Genomic DNA, 16863 nt, shown 5'->3' on the forward strand with positions numbered 1-16863 from the left:
TCTTAAAAAAAAAAAAAGGAAAATGGAAACGGCCATGCCTTTTCTTTAAACAAAACATTCCCATACCCGTAAGGAATGGCAGCAGTTCTGTTCGCGTCCTTTCGACTCCAAGCGCTAGAGCAATTGTTGATAACTTCTTAATACTGTTGAGACGGAGCTGTGAGAAGAAGAAAGCGGAAAGCATGAAGCGCACAACTGTGATTTAGACCAAAAGATGAAAAGTGACAAACAAGTGAGATAACGACATGCTCAGTGACAATGAGGGAAACCCTCCACTTAGATCTTATTCTGTGAGGAACCTCGGGAGCAGTGCAACACAGCTTCACTTTAGCCAGAGGAAGGTTTCTCAAGAGCAACACTCAAAGGGCCCCTCAGAAAAAGGAAAAAGAGCACAACATCCAGGAAGTGAGACAACTTCCACACACACTGCCGCGGCGGCGGCGGGGAAGCAGGTGAAACGGCTGGAGACAACCCTTGCCCTCCCAGAAAGAAGTCAGGCCAGAGCGAACACACCGACTCCTCTCGGTTAACAAGCCGCCTCACTCTTTCCGCCCAACAAGCCAGGCCGGTTTCCAGGCCGCGGGGAAGGCTCCATCCACCCGCAGCTCGGCCGCGCCGCCCTCCGCCCGCCCGGCCGGCCGGGACGCGCGTTCCCCTCGCACCGCCCGGAAGGGGCGCCCGGCGGGAAGCCGGTGCTCGCACAACCGCCGGGATCGCGGGGACGCCTCAGGCGCCGAGAGGAGGGGAGCTGGAGACGTCCAGAGGAAAGTCGGGTCGAGTCAGCGCAGCTCCTCGGGGGTCTTTATCTTCCTCCCCATCAAATTTCTGCTCCGAGGCGGGCTCTTCCAGTCCCCCGGCCTCCCCCACCGCGGAGCCGACCTTGCTCCTTCCCCACCACACGCCCGGCCGGGCCCGCCTCCACTCCCCGGCCCCATTCCAGTACCTGCACGTCCTCATTGCGGAGCTCGTCGATTAAAACCGCGATCGGGTATAGCGAATCGTCTCCATCTCCTCCCGCTGCCCCCGGGCCGGTCCCGGGCCCCGCTGCGCCCGCCATGTTCTTTCTCCTCCGGCTGGTCGCCGCCGCCCGCCCCGCGCCCAGGCCCCGCCCCGCGCCCAGGCCCCGCCCCGCGCCCAGGCCCCGCCCCGCGCCCAGGCCCCGCCCCGCGCCCAGGCCCCGCCCCGCGCCCAGGCCCGCGCGGCTGAGGACCGCGCTCCCACCCGGCGGAGGCGGGGCGGCTGAGCCTCTACCCCGCTGGCGGAGGTACCCGCGCGGACCCGGCTGCGGGAGCTGCACGTTTGAACTCCAGAAGAAGGGTGGGCTGAGAAAGCGAATGGAGCCCCCGCATCCTTTACGCAACCGAAAGAAACAGGGGCAGGAATTCATTCTGCTCATGATGGGCCGCAGGGGTCAGGGACCTACCTGAGTGATGCGAACTGTGCTCCTGGGACTCTGGCGGACCAAAGAGGATGCCCAAGGCCAGGAGGAAAACAAATTTAGCGCCTCCCCTGACTTCATCCTGGCCCTGAGCCACTGGGTTTCCAGGCCAACTTCCCCCGCTAGCCTCAAGCTTCCCCAGAACCCCCACCCCCACCCCCCACCTCTTCCTCTGGCCTGGGAGCCAGAATTGTATCTGGCTTCTGCTCCGTAAGACAAATAACGCGGGCGGTGAGAGAAAATGAACACTGCTGTCCAAACTCCCCAGTCAATATTTTTTCCGCTTTTTCCATGCAAGCTGTTAAAAACATGCTGCTCTCTTGTTTTTGTGTTTCTTTTCAGTTTGGTACTGGAATGGTGCCTTCTGTTGTTTTTTCTTCCTCCCTCTTTTAGGTCTTTAGCATGCTACAAGCACAACAATCAAGCAAAACTAGGACAAGCTTTAATCCTTCCAAATTGGGTGGAGTGGCTACTTTGCTTGTACGAGAGAGGCTAAACTGGCCTCCCTAGAACTCTAGAGTCCTCAAAGGCACCAGGAGGAAGAGGTGAGGGGCCTGGAGTTGTTTCTTTCAAAACTTAATGGAAAGTTTTCCTTTACCCTTCTGAGGCAGCACAGAACAACTAGAATGGCCCCTCTTTTTTTGTTTTGGGACTATAATTTAAGCAGTTTATACTGATAAACTACATAGTGATCACAAGCTCCAAAAGTAATTGTAGATCTAATTAATAAACATTATTAATAAACGCAATTCAGGAGACATTTTAAACATGGAATTCATAGGAAAAAAAAAAAACAATAGATAGAACCTTTGGTAGGTGTGAAAGTTTGGGAACCACTGGACCTGAACAGTAGCTCTCAAATTAAGTCTGTGGATGTCTTCTGTATGGCTTCAGTTTGGTTTTCATTTTGGTAATAATTTTTAGATTTATATAAGCATATTCTGGACTATATGGATGATCACTTTATAACCAGTATTGCCATACTATTTCAAGACTCGGGGTTGCGTGTGTGTGCTTTTACCCTTTTAGGATAAAGAAAAAAGAACAGAAGTGGATTTAAAATGAAAATGGTATTTTCATGCATAAAATGAAAGCCACATGACATCATGGAAATGCACTGTCGCAGCATTTCCAAGAGTGAGAAAACAGGTATTACAGGTCACTTGGTGGCAGAGGCACGTTCACCTCAAAAGAAGCTGAGCATTCACAGTCAACACCTGGGTCACAATACAGGGAATAATTCAGTATCTTGTCTTTGATTTGTAGCTCTATTTTGTTTTTTGTTTTTTGTTTTTTAGTGTATAAGAACTATAAATAAAAGAACATTATATTCCTCCTTTATATTTGCAAGTTTAAATAACATTGTAATAAAAATAATTTAAGTTGCCTGAGAGTTTTCACAATTTTTTTTTCCTTTAAATGGATCCAAATAACACTCAAGGTTGGATTTTGTACTTTACCAGTTAGAAGATCAGAGGGGGTTCCTATTGGCATGGGAAGGAGAAATCTGTTCCCTTAGACTTGATGTAAAAAGTCTTCAGAAATGGTGGAGGAAGCAAGCAGAGAGAAGCACATTAAGTCAGTTCCACGCATATCATCATCTACATGTTAGCTCAAGCTCAGATGAGCCTCACTTTGAACAAAAATAAGCACACTGATTAATGCTAAGCTATTTTGTTTAAAACTCGGATATGCTTTCCTTACCCAAGCACAATGAACTGGATACCTAAGAAATAACTATGATTAAATATGAAGTCACAAGCTGAAAAAAGTAGGTGCCAAAAAATTGCCTGGTTTGAGAGTCATCAATTCTAGACTTCAATTCTGACCTCTCTGACTCACTGTGATCTAACTCTCTCCCTATATACCTCAATCCTACCTCCCACCCCCTCACTCCTAATAAAACAGAGTTAACCACTTCTGGGTCCCTCTCTAGTTACTGTGATGATTGTGAAAATGGAACAGTTAGTAAACATGGAGATGCTAATAAATCCTTCAATAAAGAAACTAATTAAAACAGACTACAGCAGAAAGAGGCTATTTCATAAACTGGGCCAAATGGAAACTGGAACAAAATCTAAGTCTTTTGGGGAGTGTGACCCACAGACTGTCTAAATGACCTAAGATGCACGTTGAAAAATGCAGATTCCTGGCCTGCACCCTAGATTCAATGAATCCAAACCCAGAGAGTAGGGCAGGGCATGTTACTGGGTACCCCTGTGATTCTAACGTACAATGATATTTCAAAGTCATTGATTTAAAACCATCTGGAAAATAATTTCCATGTCAATAAGCAGCTGTTCAGGAAGAGTCTGAAGAGTCTCTGGAGGCCACCTCTTGAAGAGAAGAAGTAAATGACAGCTAAAACTGCTTGTCAATTGTCAATAAGTAATTCTGTCCCTAGACAGCTAAAACTGCTTATCAATAAGTATTTCTGTCTCTACTGGCTATGGTTTTTGCCAAATTAAACTGATCCCTCTTTTGCCGGACTTCTGGAATTCAGCTAAGTTCTTACAAATACAGCACTGTCATTCTGAGCTGCTGCTACACGCTCTTCCTCTGTATTGCGCTCCTCTGGTCTCTTCCCCACACCTCCACCCCACCCCTACACACACATGCACACAAGAAACTAGTGACCAGGGAGCACCAGAAGCAACAACTGAGGTTAGGCTGGGAGTTTAAAGCAACACTTGGGAAACAGTGTAACAGTCTCAGCACAAAAGCCCTGAGTTCTGACACCCACATCCAGTCCACTCATCTAGTGAATCAAGGAAGATAGGGTCAAACTTGTCCTATTCCTGTCACACAAAGCTTCAAGAATATGGAGAAGCACAAGCAGATGGGATCAATAGACATCAAGTCCTGTTCTTATAACGGCTCCCAGTGTCACAGCAGAAAAAACGGGTCAGCCTAAGGAAGTCTAAAGGACATCACTGTCATGCTCTCTGGCCTCTTGCCTCATATTTATTCAGTTCGCCTCTTCCTTACCATCCACAGGGCTTTACAAAACAAATGCTCATTCAAGCTGATCTGCTCTAGAGCCACCCCCTCCCCACCAGAAAGAGAAGGCCAAGTGCAAGACACCTGTATGCAGGTGGTTCTTTCAAGGGCAGACCCAGAAGCATCCCACTGAAAAGGCAACCAAGAAATAATACATGAAAAAAAATTTAATTAAAAAAAAAAAAAGTGGTCGGGATCCCTGGGTGGCTCAGTGGTTTAGCGCCTACCTTTGTCCGAGGGTGTGATCCTGGGGTCCCGGGATCGAGTCCCACATCGGGCTCCTGCATGGAGCCTGCTTCTCCCTCTGCCTGTGTCTCTGCCTCTCTCTGTGTCTCTAATGAATAAATAAAATCTAAAAAAAAAATAAATTAAAATTAAAATTTTTTAAAAAAGTGGTAGATGGTCCAGTTCACACACAGAAAACCTGAGGTACAGGCCGGCATTTCCCAACTATCTTCATTTAGCAAGATGACCCTGGTAAATGGATTCCCAGGTCTGTACCTAATTCATTGCAAAGCAGTAATTATCACCATTGCATTAATGATATTTTGAATTTATATTTATACAAAGACTGTCTTAAATCCTGTGGAACTCAAATATTTTCACCTCAAAATTTTAATTGCATTTTACAACTGAATTGCATAAAGAAGAAGAGGCCTTGCCTAGAGTCACATAATGAATTACAATGAATGAAGAAGCTGTGAAACTCATAGTCATGGGTTTTTTTTTTAAGATTTTATTTATTCATTCATGAGAGACACAGAGAGAGAGAGAGAGAGAGAGAGAGAGGCAGAGACACAGACAGAGGGAAAAGCAGGCTCCACGCAAGAAGCCTGGTGTGGGACTCAATCCCAGGATTCTAGGATCATACCCTGAGCCTAATGCAGACACTCAACCACTGAGCCACCCAGGTGTCCCCATAGTCATGGATTATTACTACTCCTTGCTTCATCCTCTACCTCCATGCTACAGTTTATCACTTGATATAAAAAAGGTGTTGGATTTCCAGAGCAAAACTTCTCTTGAATTCTTGAGAAGCACAAATCAAAGAAATGAAACAGCCAGTTCCGATTCAGGGCAGTCCACAGAGAAGTTAAAATAGGGGCAACTGGAAATAGTGAAAGGGAATAAAGGGGAAAGGAGAGAAAATGAGTGAAAATATCAGCAAGGGTGACAAAACATGAGAGACACCTAACTCTGGGAAGCAAACATGGGGTAGTGGAAAGGGAGGTGGGCGGGGGGTTGGGGTGACTGGGTGACAGGCACTGACGGGGGCACTTGGCGGGATGAGCACTGGGTGTTATGCTATATGTTGGCAAATTGAACTCCAATAAAAAATATATATATAAAAAAATAAAATAAAATAGGGTCAACTGGGTGGCTTAGTCAGTTAGGTATCTGAGTCTTGATCTTAGCTCAGGTCTTGAGATCATGAGTTCGAACTCAGACTCATGAGTTTGCGCCCCACATTGTGCTCCACGCTAGGCATGGAGACTTAAAAACAAAAGACGGGTATACACTGGAGTCAAGATGATCTAGATTGACATCCCTGCTCTGCCAATTACGAGTTATGTGACTTTGGACAAGTAACCTACCCTCTCTAAATCTTGGTTTCTACATCTATAGAATAGAGCTATAAAGCTTACCTCATGTGGTTGTTAAGATTAAATAATGCATATGTAGTGCTTTGATTAGTACCTAACGAGAGTAAACTCTCAAATATTAGTCATTAATAGTTATCTACTGAGGAAGTAGAAGCAGGAAAGAAAACAGTCCGATCAACAGAGCTTTGGCAACAGACTGCCAGAATGAAAAGATGAAAGGAGTATATGACTTATAGAAGACATAACTCAAGGCCTTCCAGAAGGTTTTTCTCATTGGCAAAATAGGGGCAAATCCCAGCTGAGGTCTCATGAGGCTCTTGTGAGGAATACTATCCACAATGGAAAGTACTTTGTAAAGGAAAAGTGTGGCACAAATGTTAGAGGTTATTGATCATCAAGCACTCACTGAGCTGGAGCCCATAGCAAACAAAAGAAAAGAACATTTAGATACCTGTGCTCTGGGTGTGCAGGCTCCCACATCCCCCAGAACAGCAGCCAGATCGAGTACTTCCTCCAACCTCAAGGGCAGGTTTAAGTACAACAGACCCCAAGGTCAAACCATCATGGGGGCTTTTCTCCAAAGTCTGAGGTGTTCAGGTTCTATTATGGGCTCTGACATTCTCAGGACAGACCCCTGGTTATCTTGTCAGATGCTCTACACAGCTCAACAAAAACTCTTGGTTACAAAACAAACAAACAAAAAAAAACAAACTTCTTGTTACAGCGTTAAATGCAAAAGCAAGGTACACAGTGTTATTGAAGTTGTGGCCACTTAAACAGAAAATGCTCGGAAATAATAGATTGCTCCTAAACAGGCAGTATTAAAATATCTTAAGATTGAAAAAAAAAAAAGCAAGTGCCAGAACAGTGTACACAGTATCTTATCAAAGTAGAATACACACACGTGCTTGTATAAGCATTAAAAATAATTTTTTAAAGTTTCTAGAACATATATGAATCACATTGGTTGGTTATGGAAAGATAACAGGGTACTGGGGAACAGGATAGAAGGGAGATTTTTCAGTGTTCAATATACCCATCTGAACTTTTGTTTTTTTTAACATATACTATATTCCAGATTTTACATGAATTTCACCCATTTTTCTGTCTTTTATCTGTTTCAGGACCCAACCTGGGATACCAATATCCAAGATATTTATACTTTTTGAATTCTGAACCATGAAAATTCTTACATATTCAAACAAACCAGCCTTTTGGCTCTTGGTTAGTTACCACACTATAGACTAGACTCTGCCTCTCCCTGGTTGGTTTTCCCCATGGTATCCATAGAGATGTATAAAAGCCCTCTCCTGCCAGATATTCCTTGTCTAGCCTGGCTATGTCCACAGAGTCCGGATTCTGTCTTTATTTTTATAAGCCTTTACCACCTGTCTCACACCAGACCCAACCAATGTAAGTAGTTTTCAGCATGGAGGTACACTGTTCCCAGGTTCCAGCTAGACAGAGGTTTGATTTAGCAAAAACAGACTACTTAAAATATTCCTTGTTCCCTAGAAGCTTTTTCCTGTAGTGTCCCCTGGAAATAGTATTTTCCCCACTTCCTTTCCTGATCTTCCCAGCAGAACTATCAGGAAAAAGGTCAGAAGAATAAGAAAGAACCAGTGCCAAGACCCCCTGGCCATGCCACTCACATCTCAGCAGAAATTCAGCTGGGACTGTAATCAGAAACCGGAATTTCCACTAACTTCTAGGACTTCAGGAAACCAGCTCCCTTTCTGATCTAGCCGTGTGATTAAAATTAGCTGGGCCACACAGTGTTCTAAAAAAAGCCCCTAGAAAGACTCACTCTTACTAGGACAGCCTCCAGGCTGTGGTTCCTAGAGGCAGATTTAGAAGGTGGTAAAATGACTGAACCGACTTTGACTAAGTCACGTTCTTATCTCTGCCTGTCTAATCATTCCAGACACTTCAACATAATATCCAAAAAGGAGCTAGAGGGCTCTGGACTCCAAAGAGGTCTTGAAATAGGGAGTATGAAGTCATGGTTAAGAGGACTTGAATCCCAGGCTTGCAATTTCCTACCTAGGTGATCTTGGGCAAGATGTATAACATCTCTTGACATCAGATTAAGAAGATAATAATAGTTATCAAACTCGTAATGTTGTTGTAAGGATTATGTGAGAAAAAAGCAACTTGAAACATTCGTGATATATAGTAAATGCTTAAAAGATGTTAGCTATTATTTGTATTTGCAGAGCAAATCTCACCATCTAGAGGGTGTAAAAAGAAAAAAGTGAAAGAAAAAAAAATACTAAAAAACCCCCATGCTCTGCTCGATAGCACCTATACTAAAATTGGAACAATACAGAGAAGATTAGCATGGCCTCTCACAAGGATGACGTGCAAAATTGTGAAGCATTCTATAATTTAAAAACAACAAAAGGGGGCACTTGGGTGGCTTAGTCTGTTAAGAGTATGACTTCAGCTTAGATAACAGTCCTGGGATCCTGAGCTCCAACCCCACATTGGGCTCCCTGCTTAGCAGGGAGTCTGCTTCTTCCTTTCCCTCTCCATGCAACCCTCCACCCCCTGCTCATACTCTCACTTTCTAGCTCTACCTCTCTCAAGTAAATAAGAAATCTTAAAAATAACAATGCACTTCCCATATAGTTCTAAGATTGAGTTCAAAAGAGGTTATCAGGCGTCACACAGATAAAGAAGGAAATCTCCTATATCAAAGAGCTAAAACTTGTCTGGTCCTCAAAGCCTGTCTGCCTAGGTGGGTACCCTATAAATGTAAATCATCTGCAAATATTATCTTTTCATTCCGTGATCTGCACAGGAGGAGCAATCAGAGGTATTCTAAAGCTGTTACTTTACAGGGACACAGCTCCTGCTAAGTGCTAGTACTTTTCTTCAGCTACTGTGCTGGGGATAATGTGTGGCCATTTGATGGAGGGGAATGCCCTGCCCATTCACATATCCTTTGGGTTGCCTTTGACAATATCAGTAAGTGAGCAGATGCAAAGTCAAGATTGTGTGTAGGATGCAGTTTGCTCCTGTTTGGAAACCTTAACAATGGGCAATCGGCAGGTAATTAAACCTGAAAGTAGTTGCTTCCCCCTCTCAACCAAATACATGCCTTTTGTTACCTCTGAATAACATGGAGGTCATGTTAAAGAGAACTGAAATTAACTGAGAACTGACCTGAGGATCATTTCCCAACCAGGGAATCACTGTTGCAATGGATGATGCATTCTCCCATAAATCATGAGCATGGTTTTCTCCTGGAAATTTTCACAATTTCAACAACGTAACGGTGAAATGTAGGGATGATACAGATTCTAAGGAAATGTAGGAATTTCCATTTACACTGGAATTTATACACCAAGAATACAGCAAATACTGAAACAGATTAGTTTCCTGGAAGCAAAGGAGCTGTGAAATTTTCAGTGAGAATGGGCTGCCCTCTGCTGGGCATTTAGGGAAGTTTCTAGGAGGGCACTGGACAGGGCTGCCTCCACAAGTTTTCAGAAAACAGTGATAGTTGGAAGTAAAACAAAAAACAAAACCAAAAATTAAAAAAAAAAAAAACATGACAACAATTTTAAACTTTGGTGTTATTTTTTAGAATATCTCCTGTAATCACAGACTGTGAAAACACAATTATAGAAAAGGCCCACGGGGAAGGGGATGAGTTTTAAAAACACTTTGAGATTCTTTCATAAATGTAGCACCGTAGGGATCCCTGGGTGGCGCAGCGGTTTGGCGCCTGCCTTTGGCCCAGGGCGCGATCCTGGAGACCCAGGATTGAATCCCATGTTGGGCTCACGGTGCATGGAGCCTGCTTCTCCCTCTGCCTATGTCTCTGCCTCTCTCTCTCTCTCTCTCTCTCTGTGACTATAAGTAAATTAAATAAATAAATAAATAAATAAATAAATAAATAAATAAATAAATAAATAAATAAATAAATAAAGTAGCACCGTAAAACCAGCCTCTTTGCTACACAGCTCCACAAATATTTTACTGGCAAGAAAAAAAAAATGAGAATGTATTCTCAGAAATACCAGGGAGGCTTAGAGACATTTTCTTAATAGAGGCAAGAAAGAAGCAAGTCTAACTGCTGAATGATACATGGCGTTTTCTTGTTGGTTGAGTGGGCACATTTCAGGTCATTTCTCTCAAAATGAGATTAACCTTTGCTCTCATGTCTGTGTGTGCATGTGGGGGGAGGCAGGTAGGGAAGCACAGCTCCAGAGAAGCTCTGCAGCATACCATAGCAGAGCAACAAAAGGGGAAGTCCTTAGTGCACATGTCTCAGAGTGACGCATATGAGATCTACAAAGTAGGCTCACCCAGCAAGTCCTGCACAGGGGTCATGAAAGCCACAGGTTCTTACCTGAGCAGGCCAAGCAGTGCTGATCATTATGGTCTGATCTTAAAGACCAGGCAGCTTTCCTCAAGGCTGGATCTGCCTACTCAAACATTCTTCTCAATCAACCAATAAAATGGCACTTAGATGGGTCTGAAATTGTCAGAATAAAGTCATTTCTCTTTTCCAGATGTGTTACCATTCAAATGTGCTGAATCAATGGGAAGAGAACTACAGTAAATTATTAACATCCATTAGTGTACATCAGTACCATATTAGTTAATTGTTTCCCAGAAAGTCGGACCCAGGGAGAGAATGGATAATAAGGGCAGGTAAGTGTGATAGTAAAAAAAAAAAAAAAAAAAACACAAAACAAGACAAAAAAAAAAAAAACAGAAAATGCCGGCAGGTGGTGGTGGTGGCAAGAGGTGTGGATGGAAGCCTGCATAGCCAGGGATTGTAACCGGAAAAGACCACCAAACATTTTGCCTATTTAATTATCTGGGATCTCTGGCATGATTGTTTGCCTTCCAGTCTCTTAATATAGATGGCAGTGGACATAAAATCACATAGAAAGTTGTTTTTTGGGCAGCCTGGGTGGCTTGGCAGTTTAGCGCCAACTTCGGCCCAGGGTCTGATCCTGGAGACCCGGGATGGAGCCCCATGTTGGGCTCCCTGCATGGAGCCTGCTTCTCCCTCTGTCTTTGTCTCTGCCTCTCTCCCTCTCCCTCTCTCTCTGTCTCTCATGAATAAATAAATAGAATCTTTAAATAAATTAAATTTTAAAAAAATAAAGTTGTTTTTTTTTAATGATGTCAGGGCCCACCTGCAGCCACTAACTCAGAATTCTTTAAGGGGGTTTGGGGGTTCAAGCAGATAGTGACAGTTTTGTAAAGGGTCCCCAGTTGAGTCACTTGTGCAGCTCTGGTTGAGAATCACTACTCTATAGGTCATGTTTTCTCCAGCACTGAGTGTGATGCTGCTGGAGCAGCTAGCAAACAGACCAGAAAACATACCCTTCTCACTTGGCAATTTGAGATTCAGGAGCTAAAATGGCAAATACAGGACAATAGCACCAGTTGTCAAACACTAGCTCTGCAGGCAATGAAGGTCAAAGAGAACCCTCCTAAGGTGGGGGAACAGCTGGAACTTGTGGTTGTAGGTCTGTGAAAAACCCTTGGCGGAATTCATTTTAACTTGTTTAACATTGGAACCATCAAGAGTCAACTGTTTATACTTTTATCTCCAGGCATGTAATGACAATAAGCAGCCCAGAAACTAGAAACTAAAAACAAGAACAAAAAATCCTACCACTCCTAAATATTTCATGAAGATACCTATAGTTCACTTAAAACAATTTTTTTTGAATGCTCCTACTCAGGTAAAATGCTATTTAATCTGACTCTTAATTACATTATGAGCCATTTATGCTAAAAAAGGTCCAATAGGAATTCCCAGTCTATGTCACTCAATTTCATAACTTCATACCTTTATTTAAATTTGCCTCATTTTGTTTATCAAATCAATTAGTTATAATTTATTTCGATGTCAGATCTATGTTGAACTCCACAGCTGAAGAGAGCCAACACAGCCTTCAGTTCTAAAACATTACCTGCTAACTCGGTATTACTGAATCTGAATGTATCACTACAAAGCCATCCTGCAGTTAGACTTCCCTTTCCTAGCAGGGCTGATAGGAATGGAGCACTTATTCACACCTGGAAGGGAGGCCATCTGCCCCAAACTCATTCAAGAAGGTCTCCTAAGTCTGACCCTCCAAAATCAAATAATAGAAATATTCAATAAAAATATCAAATCTCTTTGTAGAAGGTACTCTGAGGAATCTGCTTTAATGTGAAAGCCTCTCTACTTCAGGAGAAGTCCTAAAGCATGCACAATATGGAGCCTCCTTCAAGCCTTCCAAATTGCCCTTGGGGTAGCAGAGGAATTACCGTTTTCTGTGGTCTAAAAATCTGCCAACTTGAAAGCAAAGGCTGTGTATTAGTTGTAGGTTTCTTTTTACTTTTCTTCCTCCATTGTCAACAAACGTGTATACTACCAAAATGTTCAGGGAACTGTGCTGAGCACTGAGAGGGTGACATGGGCTTTGCCACTAGATGTGTCATTGATGCTCTTGAGAGACCAGGAAGGATGACATTCTAGACAGAGAAAAGTAAATTAAGGCTGTGGACTTCTCCCTCCTGGAATTCTATTAATAAAATCCCCTTCTCGGGATCCCTGGGTGGCGCAGCGGTTTGGCGCCTGCCTTTGGTCCAGGGCGCGATCTGGAGACTCCAGATCGAATCCCACATCGGGCTCCCGGTGCATGGAGCCTGCTTCCCCGTCTGCCTGTGTCTCTGCCTCTCTCTCTCTCTCTGTGTGTGACTATCATAAAATAAATAAAAATTAAAAAAATAAATAAATAAAATCCCCTTCTCTGAAATGACTTGAAAGAAAGCAAACCCAAGTATCATGGGCATTTGGGGTCCTAAGGAAAGAAAACTGATAACCAATCATATAAAACCAGATAACTACTAAAAGTTATTGGCTATAGGTACAAGGTATGGGAATGATGTCAAATTCATTCACAAAAAAACTTTTATTGTTCCTGACAACCCCCAACAGAGGAGGAAATTGCTTAAATGTTAAATATTACCAGATCCACACTTCTATGAATGTTAAGACTGTCGTGGTCCAGAGATTTTTTTCATCCAAAACACACAGTGCATCCGGAAACTATCACTTTTTAGGCACAACACTGACATGTTGAGTAATCTTCATAATGCTTCGTTTTTCCAAAAGTACAATAAAACTAACCCTCGCAGGCTTTCACAAATAAAGGCTTCTTCCTAGAGTTTTCAGAATAAACATTCCAGACTATTTGGCCTGTGGAAGGCAGGTCTATACACTGAAGAATGAGAGCGGGGACAGATGGGAGGAGTTGAGTTTCAATCTCTGAAGATTTAAAAAAGACTACATGTAGCAAAAGAGAAAATATCACACTAAACAGGAAAGTCAAATTGCCAAGATTTATTTCTTTCTTTTACAGAAAATACATGTATGTAATATAAACACTGACAAGTAAGATAAAGTACGGGAATCAGGAAGACAAATGAATTGGACAAGACTTGCTTCAACACTGCACTGCTTCCTGATTTCATCTGCAGCACAAATTACATGGTCATATATATTGGAAAAATTAAAGGCAACATTCATCTAGATTTACCAAAACACCAGAGGGCTCTGAAATCCAACAATGCCATACGGAAATCTGATCTTTCTGTTGCCCAAGAACAAAGCTGAGCACATGTCCATCTATCCATTTACTCAAGGCATTGAACGTAGTAACATCAGAATGAATTAACACATGAGATTTAATAGGCCATGGAGGCAAGGATGAAATTGTGCCTCTTTTCCCTCTTAAGAGAAAACAACTAAATTAAAAGCAGAGCTGCCTGACACCAGATAGAAGACAGCATAATCACAGTGAATTATTCCAATAAATCCCAAATGCAACACACAATAAAGGACTGCCATTGGTGCTTTGCCCCAACAGTCACTCCAGATCTAATGCTATAAAACCACATGAGTTTTTGAGGCTCTTTCCCAAAACTCCAAACTAGGAAAAGTGACCCAAATAAATGGTTGAGATCAAGAGCCACCTTGATTTAAAACAATGTTTCTAAACTCAAATTCAATAATAAAGAGTATGGGCTCCCATTTTCTAGGATTATCCCAGGAGATTAAAGTGACTGGTCTTTTATCAAAGTGTACCAGGTGATAGGTACACTTTGGTAATAGATGCCTACTATACTGCCTGGTTCAATAATGGCGCTCAGTGTCTTAAGATCTAGGGTTCAGATAAGGCTGCTTAAGATCTAGAGATCAATGGAGTCCCTGACTGGCTCAGTCAGAAGAACATGTGACTCCTGATCTCAGGGTTAAGTGTTTGAGCCCCATATAGAAATTACTAAAAAATAAATAAACTTGATAGAGATTAGAAAACCCTGAAACTGCCAAGTATACCCACCCCCTCACTCAGCTCTGTAATCAAGGTTCTTACAAATAACCTGCAGTCCTTCATTCTTCAATATTCAACAATCTGTGGAGAAAGAAGTGCCTCAGATACTGCATCCTTATGGAAGGCAGAGCTTACAGGAGGCTCATGCTAAACAATGATTCTCTAGAAGAGAAATACTTGTATGACCAGGTGTTTTGAAACTCTTTTTTTCTCTAGGCAAAGCTGGGGAAGCAATACAGGGAGGCTAACCCTGTATTGCTGAGACAGATTTTTTTTTTCCTAATGTGTTTATATAACATCACATGAGAAATACTCATTTTCACCACAAAAAAACATTCATTTTTATATCCCTTACCCCTAGCATTTGGCACAGTGTTTCACAATCTCTTGTGCTCTCACTAAAGATGGACCTATAACAGAGAAAACCAAAACCAGGTTTGAAAAGGGATAGGAACGGATATTCCCAAGAAATCCCTGGATCAACTGTGACCTTTTTTGTGCTCTTTACAGTAAGTTCTTACTCAGAAGGCTTTTTTTTTTTTAACATGCAAGATGATAAAATAGACCAGCCATTGTATCACTTGGATTAAGAAAAAAAAGCTACTCACTGTGGACCTCTGTTATGGGACTCATTTACCTCTGCAAAAAGTAGAGCGCTTTAGCCATTGCGAATGACAGTACATTGTTCCTGCAGGTAGGACAAGATCAAGATCTTTCGCTGAAAATTCTCTACCCTGTAGTCAGACCACAGGTAACAATATTTGCCTCAGAAAGCAGGAACCAAGTACTGGGGATTAAATGCCAGAAATCTTAAAGCAGCAAGTGGGACCCTGGCTGAGCTTGACTCTCCCATCACTGTTCTAAACTGTCTAGACCAAGTTCCTCTCCAGTGCTTCAACCCTAGAAATTCCATTAGAGGGATCACAAAAAGGAGACTTGTCATGTGGGAACCAGCCATTTTCTTCCTCCCTTATTACTTCTTTTCTCCTCTCTTGGGATCAGTTTCTGTTGAAAAGACCTTCTCTTTAAAGAATGGAAGATGGAAAATAGCTTCTATCCTCTGGAAAATAGCTTTATCCTATTTGCAGATACTAGACACAGTTACCCTTAGGAAAATAAGGCACCTATAATAGGCCCTCAGATAGCCTATGTGGAAATGCAACTAATAGGGGATCCTGTGTGGTTGCAGAAGAACAGAGCTTCCAAACACGAGCACTACTTTCCTGACACAGGCTGGGCTGCATCATGGGGTGCTGCTGTGATGGTCTGACAGGCACAATGGAGGCTCCGAGGAACTCAAAGAAATACAGATAAAAGTCTTCTTTAAAATAGAAAGTTACATTATCAAGCAGGTCTCTGGCCAACACCATCATTCTTCCAAGTAATGTCTTCAGAGTCAAGAGAGGAAGGATGGAAGCACACTAGGGTAGAAGTTAGGGAACCAGGTGCTAGTCCTAGCTCTATTACTGACTGGCCTTGTGACCCTGGGCAAGCCATTTGACGTTCCCCACCCCCCATGCCAAAGTCTGTTTCATCATCTGTAAAATGGGGATAAAACCACTTGCCTTGTCTATCCCATGTCATGACTGTGAGGACCAAACGAGATAATGTGAAAGTGCTTTGTAAACTATGGAATATTGTAAGTAAAGTAACAGTAATACTTACTACATTTTAATTAGGTCCTTATCATTACCTATTTGACTAGACATGCCCCATGCAGAATGCACTTTGCAATAGATAAAATCAAAAATAGGAGCTATAAATACATACTTGTCCACTAGGGTTGTTAAAAAAAGGGGGGAGGGGGAATTCTTAATTTCCTCAGAAATGGCCTCAGAAAACATTACTTCAAAATATGAGGTCATCCAAACCTACCAAGTGATAGAATTAACTTTCTCCAAATATGTCCTGTACAGTTATGGTCTGGTCTGTTGATACCTTAATACAGAGAAGTCTTGAATTCAAAAAACAGCATGCTTAGACCTAAAGAAAACATATTACAGTTTGTTGTAAAGGAAATAAAATGAAAATAAGAGGCATTCTACATAATGAAATTAGGTCACAATTCCTCAAATAGTTGCCTTTTTCCTGAGTATCTCCAGGACAGGGTTCTAGTCCTGTGAAGTGCTTTAGAGAAGCTTAGTCTTGCATGAGGTGAAAAGGACATGTAGGTTGGCAATTAGGCTGTGCTCATTTTCAGCACTAGAGTTTGAACAAGGTCTGCTAGGAGCTGCCAAACAGCTTTGGTGGAGAAGCCCATATGGCCCAAAAGAGGCTTGCTACTTCTCAGATGCCAGGCCAGAGTATGGAGAACAGTTTAACGCAGCCATCCAGTTCAGGGATTTTCAATTCTTCCTGTAAGGTAGTTCTGCTCTCCTCCGGTCTAGTAAATAATTGAACAGAAGAGAAACAGTAAGATGTAGAGCAACATATCTACCACACTTTAGGGCCTTTTCCTGCCTAGCTG

At 42.6% G+C, this 16863-nt stretch overlaps 2 protein-coding genes and 1 non-coding gene across 14 annotated transcripts in view; 1 reads left to right on the forward strand and 2 right to left on the reverse strand.

Moving 5' to 3' along the window:
* Positions 1–1078, reverse strand: part of PPP2R1B (protein phosphatase 2 scaffold subunit Abeta) — a 33054-nt gene extending 31976 nt beyond the window's left edge. Inside the window, exons 1-2 of the mRNA XM_055305270.1 lie at positions 944–1078; positions 67–157 (exon numbers count right to left, since the gene is read on the reverse strand). Coding sequence (XP_055161245.1) covers positions 67–157; positions 944–1057 — 205 coding nt within the window. The 5' untranslated portion in view covers positions 1058–1078. The remainder of the gene's footprint in view (positions 1–66; positions 158–943) is intronic.
* Positions 1079–1164: 86 nt separating this feature from the next.
* Positions 1165–16863, reverse strand: part of ALG9 (ALG9 alpha-1,2-mannosyltransferase) — a 110090-nt gene continuing 94391 nt past the window's right edge. For 4 of the 12 annotated variants that reach the window (XR_008661877.1, XR_008661881.1, XR_008661883.1 and 1 more), the window contains exons 15-18: positions 4666–4790; positions 3673–3772; positions 2899–2973; positions 1165–1453 (exon numbers count right to left, since the gene is read on the reverse strand). Coding sequence is in view for 5 of the 12 variants with exons in the window: in XM_055305692.1 (XP_055161667.1) it covers positions 3696–3772; positions 4666–4790 (202 nt within the window). In the remaining 7 variants the exon portion in view is untranslated. Of the gene's footprint in view, positions 1454–1608; positions 2974–3672; positions 3773–4665; positions 4791–13390; positions 16780–16863 lie in introns of those variants that run through there. The other 8 variants (XM_055305695.1, XM_055305693.1, XM_055305696.1 and 5 more) reach the window with 6 other exon arrangements.
* LOC129498027 (U6 spliceosomal RNA) lies at positions 8328–8433 on the forward strand. The gene has a single exon (XR_008662061.1). It is a non-coding gene; the product is annotated as a U6 spliceosomal RNA (small nuclear RNA).

The sequence above is a fragment of the Nyctereutes procyonoides genome, unplaced genomic scaffold (assembly GCF_905146905.1).
Source record: "Nyctereutes procyonoides isolate TBG_1078 unplaced genomic scaffold, NYPRO_anot_genome, whole genome shotgun sequence".
Taxonomy (NCBI): domain Eukaryota; kingdom Metazoa; phylum Chordata; class Mammalia; order Carnivora; family Canidae; genus Nyctereutes; species Nyctereutes procyonoides.